The sequence below is a fragment of the Suncus etruscus genome, chromosome 4, assembly GCF_024139225.1.
Source record: "Suncus etruscus isolate mSunEtr1 chromosome 4, mSunEtr1.pri.cur, whole genome shotgun sequence".
NCBI lineage: Eukaryota > Metazoa > Chordata > Mammalia > Eulipotyphla > Soricidae > Suncus > Suncus etruscus.
Genome location: NC_064851.1, coordinates 167,715,838 through 167,731,680, shown reverse-complemented (window position 1 = coordinate 167,731,680; position 15,843 = coordinate 167,715,838). Strand labels below are relative to the sequence as shown.

The 15,843-nt window shown below is 38.3% G+C and overlaps 1 protein-coding gene across 9 annotated transcripts in view; it reads right to left on the bottom strand.

Annotated features, from left to right (window-relative positions):
- TCERG1 (transcription elongation regulator 1) overlaps window positions 1–15,843 on the bottom strand; it is a 58,894-nt gene that overhangs the window by 17,139 nt on the left and 25,912 nt on the right. For 7 of the 9 annotated variants that reach the window (XM_049771441.1, XM_049771443.1, XM_049771444.1 and 4 more), the window contains 6 exons: window positions 15,095–15,255; window positions 13,518–13,574; window positions 12,952–13,018; window positions 11,899–11,949; window positions 10,181–10,316; window positions 9,297–9,386 (listed from right to left, as the gene is read on the bottom strand). In XM_049771441.1, the coding sequence (XP_049627398.1) occupies window positions 9,297–9,386; window positions 10,181–10,316; window positions 11,899–11,949; window positions 12,952–13,018; window positions 13,518–13,574; window positions 15,095–15,255 (562 nt within the window). The remainder of the gene's footprint in view (window positions 1–9,296; window positions 9,387–10,180; window positions 10,317–11,898; window positions 11,950–12,951; window positions 13,019–13,517; window positions 13,575–15,094; window positions 15,256–15,843) is intronic. The other 2 variants (XM_049771442.1, XM_049771448.1) reach the window with 1 other exon arrangement.

The following is a 15,843-nucleotide window of genomic DNA, read 5'->3' as shown; positions in this document are numbered from 1 at the left end:
AAAAAGTCTTTGATGGCAAGAACTATAGCATCAAACTTAAATAAGTGGGACATCAAATTAAACATTCCTGTATGGCAAAAGAAACATGGCTAAAACTAGAAGACAGCTAATGGAATGGGAAAAAAATTTTGCACACACGCATCAGATAAAACTTTGATATAAAGGATATACAAAGAACTCACAAAGGTTAGCTCCACAAAACCTTAAAAATATCAAAAAATGAGAAGAAATGAAAACTTCCCTAAGGAAGACCAACAGATGACCAACAGGCACATGAAAACATGTTCAGCATCACTTATCATTAGGAAATTCCAAATCAAGACAACAATAAGATATCATCTTACACCAGTGAGGATGGCACATATCAAAAGTAATGGGAACAATCTCTGCTGGCAGGGATGTGGTAAGAAAGGAACTCTCGGGGCCGGGTAGGTGGCGCTGGAGGTAAGGTGTCTGCCTTGCAAGCGCTAGCCAAGGAAGGACCGCAGTTCGATCCCCCGGCGTCCCATATGGTCCCCCCAAGCCAGGGGCGATTTATGAGCGCATAGCCAGGAGTAACCCCTGAGCGTCAAATGGGTGTGGTCCAAAAAAAAAAAAAAAAAAAAAAAAAGAAAGGAACTCTCATGTACTGCTCGTGGGAATGCTGCCTGGTCCAAACCCTATGGAAAATAGTATGGAGGGTTCTCAGTAAACTCAAAATTGAGCTACCATAAGACCCAGAAATCCCTCTCTTGGGCATTTATCCCCAGGAATAAAAGACATTTTACCCAAAACTATGTAAGAACACCACTATTCACTGCAGCATTCAGTACAATAGTTAAGACTTGGAATCAACTTAGATATCCAACAACATGCAAGTGTCTCATGAAGATGAGGTACACACATATATACATTGTATTTATATACTTATATATTGTATTTATATGTACAATATAAACTGTGTGTACGCACATATAATGGAATACTAAATAGCTGTATGGAGTGATGTAATTTTGAAATTTTCCTTAACAGATGGAACTAGAAGATCTTATGACAAATGAAGTAAGCCAGAGGAAGAAAGATAAATACAGAATGGTATCACTCATATATGGTATTTAGAATAACTCTGCAAAGAAGCACAACAGTGTATACTCTTAAATATCAATCTTACAGGTTATAGCGAGAAAGGGAACAAACCAAGTGGAAGAAGAGAAACACAAAGCCTTTAGCCTACTTTAAACTATAAAGAAACCTGCAACAACAGAATTAGATGTTTAGATTGAACAAATGTTCAATTAGCCTCTCACTACAAAGGCCTATAAAAATGTTCTAATATTTTTATCCACAGAAACAGGTGCAGAATGTGACTGGAAGACAGAAACTCCCACTGCAGTGTTCACTATAAGTATGTTTTAGTGCCTTAATTTTATTATTTGTAAAATAACTCTCCAACTTCTTTGTCCAGAGGTTCTTGTAGAAACCTGTTGGGCACCCTGATTTCACATACTAGACTTCAAATATAAGCCAATTATGACAATGTCTTAACAAAATAATCCATTTTATCCATTTACTTTTGATTACGTCTGCTACTATAAAGCTTATGACCGTAAAGACTACTGAAACAGGCAATTGCATACCACAGACTTTTGTTATAGGCCCTTCTCGCGGCGTATGTTTTTTTAAGCTACTATTATTTTTTAACCTTTTTCTTCTTTTTCAATTCAATCTATGTTACTATTATATCACAATGCCCACAAGCTGTCAAGTTTCCTTTCAGAAAAGGAACACTGATGCACAAGACACGGTGGATAATACTACATGGGGTAGATTTCTCTTAACAGTGCTCACTACCATATTCTTTTGTTCTCTAGACCTGAAAATTATGGTTATCCTAAAATGCACCATGCATGGGCCCAGAGAGATAGCACAGTGGCGTTTGCCTTGTAAGCAGCCGATCCAGGACCAAAGGTGGTTGGTTCGAATCCCGATGTCCCATATGGTCCCCCGTGCCTGCCAGGAGCTATTTCTGAACAGACAGCCAGGAGTAACCCCTGAGCACTGCCGGGTGTGGCCCAAACACCAAAAAAAAAAAAAAAAAAATGCCCCATGCACAATCTTCATTTAGCAAAGTTCACCCCTGGCATTGATGAAGTGCCTGGAAATTGGGAAACCTTTCTCTCCCATATGCCAATATTTTTTTTAATGTTTTTTAAATTGTATTTATTTGGTTTGTTTTAATTTTTCAGTGCTCTGACTCAACCACAACCTATGAACATATCTCTAATATCTCTAATGTCTGTCTGTAAGGACGTTAGTGTGTATGCAGTAGACTCCTCTATGTTCTAATGCCTAATCTGCATTGTAAATAATCCATGCCTATATTGTATATAGCCTCTCTTAAATATTACCCCCTACCCCCCCCCTTCACCATCTTACAAAACTCCTTCTATCCTCAACCCCTCAATCTCTCCCCCTATTTAATCCTCTTTACCCTTTTTTTTTGTTTTGTTTTTCGGGCCACACCCGTTTGATGCTCAGGGGTTACTCCTGGCTAAGTGCTCAGAAATTGCCCCTGGCTTGGGGGGACCATATGGGACGCCAGGGGATCGAACCACGGTCCTTCCTTGGATAGCACTTGCAAGGCAGACACCTTACTCTAGCGCTACCTTGCAGGCTCCTACCCTCAGTTCTTAACTCCTCAGGAACCGATAGCAAACCTGCCACAGGAAGCTGCCACCAGGCTCCCAAAGCAAAAGGACATCCTCTCAGCTCCCCATCTCTCCCTAGCAAGAAGCTGCAGCCACCACCCCTGTTGACTTAGTCTGTGTGGTAGTTTTTATTCCAACTCCCCTCATTGTGGACTGTTGCTTGCTACTAGATTCAGCTCGAGGAACCGCCAGTCCAAGCATACTACCTGATCACTTACTACTGCAAACCATTTCTCAGACTCCATGAGACTACAGTGCAGTATGAAAATATGCCCTGGATCTTATCCCCCTACCCCAGACTATCTCAAAAGACTTAATGGGAATTTGACATTTTTTGTGTGTTTATTTCTTTAATAGTTTTAGCTCTGGGGCCAGAGAGATAGCACAGTGGTAGGGTGTTTGCCTTGCATGCAACCAAGCAACCAATTTATGACTGACAGTGGTTCGAATTCCAGCATCCCATATGGTCCCCTGTGTCTGTCAAGAGTGATTTCTGAGTAACCCCTGAGCATCATTGGATGTGACCCAAAAACAAAAGCAAAAAAAAAGAAAAAAAAGTAAGTTATAACTCTTAGGGTATTTATTTCCATATATAGAGGTAGTCTCCTCCATTCTATTATTTTGTTTGTTTCTTTTGCTTCTGCTTAGTAAAAAATTATAGTAGAAAAGTCTTGCTTGGGATAAGAGTTCAGGTCAAAACCATGGCACAGAGATTGTATAGCTTGACATTTTTACCCCCAATGCACCAATAATACAATATGGCATTGCTCCTTTCTGCATAGGTATACTAAAATGGGGAAATCTAAGTATAGTAACAAGTTCTTATCTAATAGGAATGAGAACTCATACATTTTATAATACAGGGACACCTTCCATCCTGAACATTTGGCATGGGAACCTGAGTTAGACCTCATGTGATCAGACATCAACCACCCAACCCAAATCCCTGATCCCAACCTTAGGACTGGCAGTTTCCAGCACCAGCACCAGGGGAGGGCCTAATACCATCCTGGCACCAATTTGAGCCAGGGTAGATTCATATGACACCCTGATACGAGGAAACAGCAACAACTTGATCTAAGGGCATGTTGCCCTATTCATCACCAGACCTCCATCCTAAGATCTGTGCAAAATCCAAGATCACTAATTACTAAGACTGACCATGACAACCGCGACTGAGCAGAATTTTCCCGGGATCATGAAGACTCTCCTAGACTTCGTCCTAGGATCTGTGCAAAAACCAAGATCTCCAATTACAGAGGACTGACTAACAACTGTGACTGAGCAGACCCATTCCTGTACCACAAAGAAAGACACCTTGGGTTTTGACATTTCCAGAGCCTGTAGTTCAGGGGTCTCAAACTCAAAGCCCGCGGGCCGTTTGCGGCCCTCCGTACAACATTTTGTGGCCCTGCCATAGAGGAATCTTTTTTCGTTTTGTTTGTTTTAGTTGTTTGGGTCACACTCCCCAATGTTCAAGGCTTACTACTGACTTTGCACTCAAGGATCACCCCGACTTTGCCTCCTGTGGCCCCCAGGTAAATTGAGTTTGAGACCCCTGCTGTAGTTGGTCTCATGACAGCATGCTTCAAGGTTAGAGATTACTTGTTTCTCTTAGGCCAAGGGAATTTCCTTTCTAATTCCACCAATATTTACTGCACCTGTGCGGAAAGAAAAAAACTTGCCAAATCTGCCCCCCACCCCACGGGGTCGGCGAGGTGGCGCTAAAGGTAAGCGCTAGCCAAGGAAGGACCACGGTTCGATCCCCCGGCGTCCCATATGGTCCCCCAAGCCAGGGGCAATTTCTGAGGGCTTAGCCAGGAGTAGTAACTAACCCCTGAGCATCAAATGGGTGTGGCCAGAAAAAAAAATCTGCCCACCCATTTTTTCTTCTTTTAATTTTATTTATAATCATGGCTACAAAACAGGGGTTCCCACCATCTTTCATTTCTTTTCTTTTTTATTAACTGAACCATAAAACATGAATCAACTTGCTCTGCCTCATATTTCTGTGTCTTCCTACAAATTGAGAAAAAAAAGTGGATGGTACCGAGGGCAAAGCAGTCTCACGAGTATAAATTAAAATGATCAGACCTAAATACCCAATCCAAAGTCAACAATAGGGCCCGAAGAGATAGCACAGCGGTGTTTGCCTTGCAAGCAGCCGATTCAGGACCGAAGGTGGTTGGTTCGAATCCCGGTGTCCCATATGGTCCCCCGTGCCTGCCAGGAGCTATTTCTGAGCAGACAGCCAGGAATAACCCCTGAGCACCGCCGGGTATGGCCCAAAAAAAAAAAAAACAAAACAAAAAAAAAGTCAACAATAGGGGCCGGGCGGTGGCGCAAGAGGTAAGGTGCCTGCCTTGCCTGCGCTGGCCTTGGACGGACCGCGGTTCGATCCCCCGGCGTCCCATATGGTCCCCCAAGCCAGGAGCAACTTCTGAGCGCATAGCCAGGAGTAACCCCTGAGCGTTACCGGGTGTGGCCCAAAAACAAAAAAAAAAACAAAACAAAACAAAAAGTCAACAATAGAATCAATAGAACCAAACTATAAGAAGCTATACACAAAAGAAACCTGTTAAACAAGTAGTCCAGGGGGCGAGGGTGGAGATAGGGGATGCATGCTGGGAATTATGGTGAAGGGAAGTCAACACTGATGGTGGGAATGGCCCTAATTCACTGTTACTATGTACCTTAAATACGACTGTGAAAGACTTGTAATTCAAATAGGTCTCAATAAAAATTATATATATATATATACACACACACACACACACACACACACACACACACATATAAAGATATTGCAAAATGATCAACAGAATGAGCTGAAAGCGGACAGGTTTTAGGAAATAATGAAAGATCAGAAAGTAATGAACTGGAACCCTCCCCCCCCCCAAAAAAAAAAACCAAAATCAATGAAACAAAGAGTTGGTTCTTTGAATAAAATAAATAAGATTAATAAACCATTACCAGACTAAAGAGAGAGCACCAATAAACAGTTTCAAAAATCAAAGGGGGAACATCACAACAGATATCAGATAGTCAGAGGATCGTCAAAAAGATTAATTACTTTGAAAATCTTTATGCCACAATTCAAGAGAACTTAGAAATGGATGAAGTCTTGGACTTCCATAACCTCCCAAGGTTGATTACAATGATTTGGTATACCTGAACAGACTGATCACTGTCAAGGAAATTCAGATCTTCAGATCGTAATTAAAAGTCTTCCCAAAAACAAAAGCTCAGGCCCAGATGGATTCACTGGCTTCATCAAAAAGAATTCAAGTAAATGTTTTCAAACCTCTGAAGAGGACTTATTGCCATTAAATCCAAGAAATTAAAGAAACTGAAACACCCCCAACAGTTTTTATGAAGCCAACATCACCCTGATCCTAAAAGCAGACACAGTAATCACTAAATCAGAGAATTAAGGCTGATATCCTTGAAGAGTCACAAAATCAACAAAATACTAGCAAATAGAATCCAACAATTCATTAAAAAGGTCATCATGGAAATGCCAGAGTTGTTCAACATATGCAAGTCAATGAACCAATATGCCATATTAATAAATCATCTGATGGGACCAGAGTGATAGACAGTACAGCTGGGACGGACCCAGTTTCAGTTCCTGGTACCCCTAAGGTCCTCTGAGCCTGCCAGCAGTGATATCTGAGTGCAGAGCCAGGAGTAACCCCTGAGCACCAATGGGTGTAGCCCCAAAAAACAAACAAACAAAACAGAACATATGATCATATCAACAGAGAAAGCATTTGACACACTCATTCATGATAAAAACTCTCAACAAATGGAACTTGAAGGTACAATACAATCAAAGCCATTAACAACAAGCCCATAGCAAACACTGTAATACACAGTGGGGAAAACCTAAAAGCCTTCCATTTAAGATCAGGCCTAAGACAAGGTTAAGCACCTCTCCACTTCTATTCAATTTAGTACTAGAGCAAACTTGCCATCGCAACTGGGCAAGAAAAAGACATCCAGGGCATCCAGAGAGAAAAGGAAGAAGTCAAGCTCTCGCTATTTGAGACGACGGGATACTCAATTTAGAAAATCCTAAAAACTCTCAAAAAAGCTTCTAGAGGGGCAGGACAGATAGTATGAAGGTAGGGTGTTTGCCTTGCATGCAAAAGGACGGTGGTTTGAATCCCGGCATCCCATAGAGTCCCCTGAGCCTGCCAGGAGCAATTTTTGAGCGTATAGCCAGGAGTAATCTCTGAGCAATGCTCAGTGTGACCCTCACCCCCAAAAAAAGCTTCTAGAAACAATATATTTTAATAGTAAAGTGACAGGCTAGAAAATAATTGCACAAAAATACTCGGCTTGCCTAGATACAAATAAAAGAGGAATTAAAAAAACAATCCCATCCATCCACAATTGAAAAATAAAGTACTTTGGATTTTATTTTATTTTATTTTATTTTGGTTTTTGGGCCACATCCAGCACTACTCAGATCAGTCCTACCTTTGTGCTCAGAAATATCTCTTGGCAGGTTCAGGGGACCTCATGGGATGCTGGGGATAGGACCAGGTCATCTGTGTGCAAGGCAAATGTCCTACATGCTGTGTTATCACTCAGGTCCCAGAAAATCAAGTACTTTGTAATCAACTTAACCAAAGAGAGTAAAGACCTTTTGGAAGATAAGTACAAAACACTGCTTCAAAAAGAATTGAGAGGACAGAAAAAAATGAAAACACATACCATGTTCATGGACTGAGAGGATTAGCATCATGAAAATATCACTTCCCCAAAATATCGTAGAGATTTAAAGCAAATCCTATAAGGATACCCATGACATTATTAAAGGAAATATGTCAAATTTACTTCTGAAATTTATATAGAAAATAAATCTCTGAATAACACAATTCTTGGGAAGAAGTTAATGATAGGCACCACTTTCCTCAACTTCAAACTACTCAATAATTAAAACAGCATGGTTTTAGAATAAACAGGCATTCAGATAAATGAAACAGACTTGAATATCCTGAGACAGACCCTCAGGTATTAATCTTTGATAAAAAAAAGAAAATAATACGGGGCCGGAGAGATAGCATGGAGGTAAGGCGTTTACCTTTCATGCAGAAGGTCATCAGTTTGAATCCCGGCGTCCCATATGGTCCCCCGTGCATGCCAGGAGCAATTTCTGAGCACGGAGCCAGGAAAAACCCCTGAGCACTGCCGGGTGTGACCCAAAAACCACAAAAAATAAAGAAAAAAAAAAAGAAAATAATACAAAGTGGACCAAGAAAAATCTCAACCAGTAGTTAGTTTGGGGGACCATATGAGATACTAGAATTTGAACTCAGATCAGCAATGTGCATGGCAAGTGCCCTATCTGCTCTAATATTGCTCCAGCCCGTCAAGACTATTTTAAAGCATGAGAAATAATGAGCTAACGTAGTGGCTTGAATTAAGATGCGAGCATCGGAAATAATAAATAAGAAGCAAGACTGAGAAAATTGGAGGAGGTATATTTTGCCAATACACTTAAAGGAAAAACTGTAGGGTAACTTGTAGGGAAAACTGAAGAATCACGGCTGATTTACAAGCCATAAACTTAGGTTAAGACTGATATTGCTCATAATGTTCTTTAACAGATTTGGAAAGTCAGCTTTTACTACTATAAGTACTGGAATACATTATGTCTTGTAAACTGTAATTCTCCGTTCTTCATTAAAAGTTTATGGTAGAGAATTATCCCAACCACTAAATTCTAAGTATGAGAAATGGATATTATCAAATGCATTATCTTGATGATTCAAGATTATCAAAGCTCTACAATACATTCAATATACTCACCATTTTACCAAGAATGTGACTGTAGTTCAAGTAATTCATAAATAATATAAATCGTGCAATACTTTACAGGAGGAAGCAATTCCAAGATAAGTCCCTAAATCATCATGGGAATGACAACTCAGAAATAAGTAATAAACACTAGTTCAAGAGAGATCCTAATGTGCCTGATATTACTTTTTATGATGAAAGAATATTTAATATAGACTTTATGTGGGCTTGTGAGATGTAAACCTGTATTCCTGTCTTAAAATGTGTATTCACAATAGTCCCATATTTCTACATATACCTCTGCATATGGCACAATAGGAAGGTGACAAACCGTTCAATGACTGTTCACCTGCAGGTAGGATTTATAGATCCCACACCCTTTTGCTCCATTCAATTGTCATTTTATATTGTAAAAATTTGTCATTTACCCTATAAGATGCAAAAAATAGCATTGTAATGAATTTGGAAACATTTTAGCTACACCTTCAATGTGTCTGAGGAACAAGGACAAAATGTTCATGAGGCCATAGTCATGTCCTTGTAAAAGGGCATAAATAGCCAGGCATTTTTGAGGCAGAAATGTCCAGAAGATGATGTTTTCTAGGATATGAAACATTTCAGAAAAAAGCAAAGCGAGGTGGAGAGGATGTTCCTGGTATTACTTTCCCCTCCAACCTCCCCTGATGTTCCTAAGATCACTTAAAGAGATCCTTTGTGAACATTGCTGGGTACCTGGTGGTTAAGAGTTATAAACTAAATTTAAAATGCTGCAAGGATATATATTTTTTAAACGTTTTTTACCTGTTTTCTCTCTTTAGGATTAAGTAGTAAGTATCGAGGATCAAAAACTATCTTGTGTAATTCCTTCTCCCACGTTGAAAAAGCAGACACCTTCAAGATAAGAAAAAAAGCATTGCCTCATAATTAAGTTTGCTCTAAAAACGTAAAGGTCAAATAATTTTGCTTGAAATCTACAGGACATCTGTTTTAAAAGGAAACATAATAAAAACCATACTGAAGTTGCCATCACTAATAAATGGCAAGCAGTGGGAGTCTAGCAGTACAAAACTTCCACACTAATTGGCACTAAACAGTTCTATGTTATATAGAAATAACACACTTAATTACTCATTAAAATAACCACTACTGTGTGACATTTTAAAAAGTACATCAGAAAAAGCCTTGAAGATTTGCATTTTGATTTCCCATCCCTGCTCCTATCTTATTTAACTCCACTCTAATTTAAAATCAAACAATTCTGCTTTTTCAAATGAATCTATAAATATAACCAAAAAACCAAAAATCCTTTTCAAGTAAGCTTCGTTAGTATCATAAAATCAGTTTCCTTTAACAATCACTCTTAAGACATTAAAGGAAGAATTATATATACTTTACCTCTCCTGAGCAGTCCGCCATTCTGTAATGTTAATACTTGTCTTATATTACTCACCAAAATTTAATGACCCAATAAATGTTAAATGTTATATGCACTTGAGAATAGTAAGATGGCATTCAGTTAAACATATGATTAGCCAAGAAAATGTTTGAAAGAGCACAGTAATTTTATAGGCTTCCCTTATCCCCCCCACATCATGAGCACTAACCTTAGATTTGACCTTTTAGCAAGACATATTTATATTACTTATACAAAACAGAAATATCTCCCCCAAAGATTGTTTTCTGACCCCTCTCTCTAGCAGCATGTCCTTGAACTGCTTCATTCGGGCCTCCAGAGGGACAATGGCCCTTTCTCGGGCAGCTTTAATTTCAGCTTCCATGGCAGCTTCTTTCTCTGAATCAATGTCTTTATTATCGTCTCGCCTATAAAAAATAAAATAGAAGGTGTCAACTAAAAATATATTAATGAATCTTAAAATCTTAAAAATCAATGGGATGGATATTCAAGACTCACTACTGAGCAGCATATTTTTGGCAAAAATAGATTATATGAGAGTTCAAACTGAATTCTAAGGGATAAGCAATGTTCATCATCATAATAGTAATAATAATAACAATAATAATAGTTCTACTTGAGCAATGATACAATGAGCTTCTATGGATATAATGGTCAGCTAAGTTGTTAGGAAAACGTATACCTTTGCTATGCTCGGGGCCCTACTATTATATACATAATGAACTCCCTTACTTAAAAACAAAACAAAAAAACCTTACTTAACATTGCAGTAAAACTCTATGTGTTAGAATTAAACAGCACAGAATTTAATTTTTAGTTCTTGAAATGATATTAAAAAAGCAATCATTCTAACATGTTATATAAATGCATATTTTAATCTAATAAAATTTGGTATGTCTTAGTAATCTCTAATTTTTTTAAATATAAAACCAAAACATCTGCAAACTTGGCCAAGTGGATATGTGAGATATATACCTTACCTACCTGACATTTTTTTTACTCACTTTCTGGGTGATAAGTTGAGATTTTTGAAGGACAGGTCCCAGAGAGCAACATAGGCCCAGGAGTAGTTAGATGGAATTAGAATTGTTCATCAATGACTAACTATTTCTTGTTCCTCCAAAAATGCACCTCAGGGCAAAGGACAACCCTGTTGCTGTATGTACTCAAGTGAAATTGCAAACATGAAATCAAATCACCTCTCAAACACCTATACTATGAAGAAGGCTCATTCATGTGGATAAAAAAAAAAAAAAAAGGCAAGTAAATATTAATACCCAGGTGCGTTTGAACAGATCTTGCTTCTTTTGGGGGGGGGGGGCACACCGAGTGATGCTCAGGGTACTCCTGGCTATGTGCTCAGAAATCGCTCCTGGCTTGGGAGACCATATGGGACGCCAGGGATCAAACCAGAGTCGGTCCTGGGTCAGCTACGTGTAAGGCAAAAGCCTTACCGCTGTGCTAGCGCTCCAGGCCCCAGATCTTGCTTCTCTTAAAATGATCTAAGTATAAGAATGAAATTCATGTTTATGTTCCCTAAATAAATTTAAGGGGATTAGAAAGAGAGCTTTAGCAAATGCAAAAGCCTTTGCTATTTTGGAAAGTGCAGCTAGCCCAGACTTAAATAGAACTAAGGCTAACCCACAAATATGCTAAGTGAGAGGTAATTAATTAGCAACTTAGGGAATGAATCAAAAAAATAGAAGACATAGTCGGTGACCTGCAGGAACTTAGCGAGATAGTCTGTGACCTAAGATATGCACAAAACAAACAGGTAAAAGCAATTTGCCAAACAATATACCCTCTTAAAATAATTTAAGAACTTTAAATAAAGAGTAAAAGACATCCAAGAAATATAACTAATGAAAACAAATAACTTTTACATAATTAGACTAAATAAAAATGTCACAATACAAACTATCACTATCTATCTCAATAAAAGAAATAAAGAAAAACTAAGCCAGGAAAAACAGGCTTTTAGCTTTGTACCTAAATAGAGAAGCTCGGGCAATCCACATAAAGGACTTCTTTGACATTCTCCTGATAAAAGCAGTTAAAAACCTTACAGAGTTGTCTATAAGAACAAACAATTAAAAACAACCTAAAATTTTAACATTGTAGGAACAGCCAAAATTATGGTACATAAACAGAATGAATACAGTCATTTGTGATAAAGAAATGTAATATTCTAGGTTTCTTTAAGAACACAAAGTAAGCTGATTACAATAAAAATATTTAGTCAAGAACTAAAAAGTCAACTGCAAAAAAAGCGATGTACTAGGGTAGAGTATGTGACTCTCTTTAATTTATAATTTAATACTGTTGCCAATGAAGAAATTTCAAGAAAACAATCACCCTCATCGGGATTACTGAGTTCTTTGCCATCATTTGGCTGCATTCAATCTGTCCTTTTCAAATAAGGACTATGATAAACTAGTCCCTGATAAAATCTTCAAACTTTCCTTTTTGCTGCTAAAAAATGGTCCCATTCCTCCCCCACCCTCACACAAATCCGATTCCTCCTCTTTCCCCAATCCATAATATTCATTAGTAACATTAACATTTTAGCCTGCTCTAATTGTCAAACTAAAGCTTTCACTTAGAGCAGTATCGAGTATATTCTAACATGGGTTCTTCTAGCCCAGGCAATAATTACTAGATTTAGTACTAGGAAAGGTATATAAGAGAGAAATCTGTGACAGTACATATTTCTAGAAAGGTGTCTGTTAAGTATCTAAAGTAGGGGGAAAAAATTTTTTTTACAAAGCTCAGGTCTAATAAATGCCTCCAAGTAACTGCTTAAGTAATTAATGTCATTTGGTATATGCACTTAAATAATCAAATCTTCAGTGTAGCTAGTAACAGAAGGACATTATTTCAATATTCTTAAGCAATGTGTTCTTATATCAGACCTAAAGGGCAATTATCAACTTTTTCTCCTAACACACACATTACCTGTCTCAGTCTCGATCTGAAAGTAAGCTAATCAACTTTCAAAAAGTAAAATCTACCTGAACTATACAAACTATAAACATTACTTACTTCCTTTTTTTGGCTTTAACAGGTTCATCTTCATTAATTTCTTCCATTAATTCTTGCTCTTCTTTAACTAAGAAACAACAAAACAGAAACATAAATGTATAAAGAAATTATCTGGGGCCGGGCGGTGGCGCAAGAGGTAAGGTGCCTGCCTTGCCTTGGCTAGCCTTGGACGGACCGCGGTTCCATCCCCCGGTGTCCCATATGGTCCCCCAAGCCAGGAGCAACTTCTGAGCGCATAGCCAGGAGTAACCCCTGAGCGTTACCGGGTGTGGCCCCAAAAAAAAAAAAAAAAAAAAGAAATTATCTGTTGGGGCCCAGAGCAGTATATAGGTAGGTGCTTGCCTAGCCTTTGGCCAACCCAAATTTGATCAGATATCCCAGAATGTCCCCCAAACAATGCCCAGAGTAATTCCTAAGTGCAAAGCCAAGGGCAATCCCTGAGCACAGAGGTGTGGCACAAAAAACCCAAACAAAAAATAAATAAGAAACAAAGAAACCTTCTCTTAGCCACCACCAGAACAAATGCTTTAACAATATTTAAAGGCTACAATTCACAGTTGACTCACTTGCATTCATAGAGAATTGCCACTTTTGGATGGACAGCATTGTTGGAGTTGGGTGTCCTGGCAAAAACATTTCAAATATATTAACTTAAATAGTCATATGCACATGACATAATTTTTTCTCTTATTATATAAAACAGTATATAAGATATCCCATAAATTTACTCATAAAGTAGAATATTTATACAAATTTCCTATATTTCATTTTGAAATATTGATGATGCATGTTTTTGTCAAAAGAATTGAATACAAAGCAGAACGAACAGCTAAAGCAGATAAAAACACAGGCAAATCATATTTTCTAGACATAATTCACAACTTTGTAATAAAAGTATAACCTCCAAGGTGTTAGAACAATCAATATCATAGCTGTAAGGAACCAGCAGAGGAACTCAGTGGTGTAACTCCTGCCACAGATGTTTTCAGGGAGACCCTGAATTTGATCCTTAGAACCATAGTGGTTTTGCATTTTTATTTTTTAATAATAGCTTCAAAGTGTAGTACTGAAATGGAATAAAAGTAACAGGTGCCTAGTATCTTAGTCCCAGAAAGGCAAAATTTAACTGGTTTGGAAATAAAAGTGTTAATACACTATTTTTCAATTATTAGGAATTACATGTTAGGATTTGTTTCACTTTGAGTATAATATGATTCATCTAGCATATTTCTAAGCTAAATGAATATTCTAAAAAGCACAACCACGTCAGGGCCCAAGAGTACAGCAAGTAAGGCACTTGCCGTAGGTTGAATCCTTGTCACCACATATAAAACCCAAGCTCCAAAAGAATGATCCCAAAGCATAGCCAGGAATAAGCTAAGTAAAATGGGGTATGGCCAAAACAACAAGATTATGTAGTTATTTGTGTTCATTCTATTTATTGGAATGCTAACTGAACATGAGTTAGAAATTCTCTTGAAGTTTTAGTTTTTAGAGCTGAGCGATTGCACAGCTCTAGGGCCTATGCCTTGCATGTGACCGACCCAGGTATGACCCAGGTTCGATCACGGCATCCCATATGGTCCCCCGAGCCTGCCAAGAGCAATTTCTGAACACAGAGCTGCTTTGTGTGGCGCAAAAAACAACCCCCCCCCGCCCCAAAAGTAAAAAGTAAAAAAAGATTTAGTAATTCTGTATTCTCAGGACAATGACATATTTTCCCCTAATTTCATCTAGTTTTAAAGCCATGGGGATACTGTCACGAAATTTTCCATTTTTATAAAATCTCCAGTTTAAACCATCAATATAGCTTTGATAATTTAAACAGTTACAAAATGGATTCAAAGGTTCACTGCAGTATGTAGAGTAATAAAGCACAGGCAAACATCACAGCACCATCATATCTAAACTTGCTGAAAATCTTGGCATGGAATATTTTTCTAGATATATAAACATTATACAAAATTAGTTTTAACAAATTCCCTATTTCTTATAGCTTCACTACTGAACTCAAACCAATAAAACTCTATTCTTTAATTTTCAAATTCCCTGTATTTTCTGAAAAAAATTATTTCCAAGTGGTACCAAATTGTCAAATATTAAAATTTCAAAATTAGGTAAGTTGCTATAATGTAAAACTTACTTAGTTTCTTCACTTCTTCCATCCCTTTTTTATGAGGAGGCTCCTGTATAATTTTGTCAACATCTGCTCTTCCAATAAGATCATCAGGTCGGTCCCACATAGAAAGACGAGTGGTAGGATTATAAAAGAAGACACGCTCATCGCCAGTCCAAACAACACACCTATGAATGGAATAAAATATTTTCATGTCAGGCCTTTTAGAGATTAGGGTGATGAAGAAGAGCGTATTCATATTACTAACCGAGAACCAAACATGGTTTTTAGGGAATGCAGATAGTACAAGGCAACTGCCTTACACCGGATTCAAATAGCTGGTACCACATATTATTCCTAAAGGGATCACTCCAGAGCATACCAAAGAAACAGACCCTGAACAAGGCCGGATGTGACCCAATCCTCCACTTAAAAAATATTTTTTAAGACAGAATAAAGCTGCCAGCTAAGACTAAAGCAGTAATTCAAAACAATTGAAAAGGGCGGTGCACAGCTGCGTTTGCCTTGCAAGCAGCTGACCCAGGACCTAAGGTGGTTGTTTCGAATTCCTGTGTCCCATATGGCCCCTCATGCCTGCCAGGAGTGATTTCTGAGCAGATAGGCAGGAGTAACCCCTGAGCACCGCTGGGTGTAGCCCAAAAACCAAAAACCCAAAAAAAAAAAAAAAAAAAAAGACAAGGCTAGAAAATGGCTCAAAGGGCAGGATCACAAGCTCTGCATACAGGAGGCTGGGATTGGATCCCACATAGTCCCTT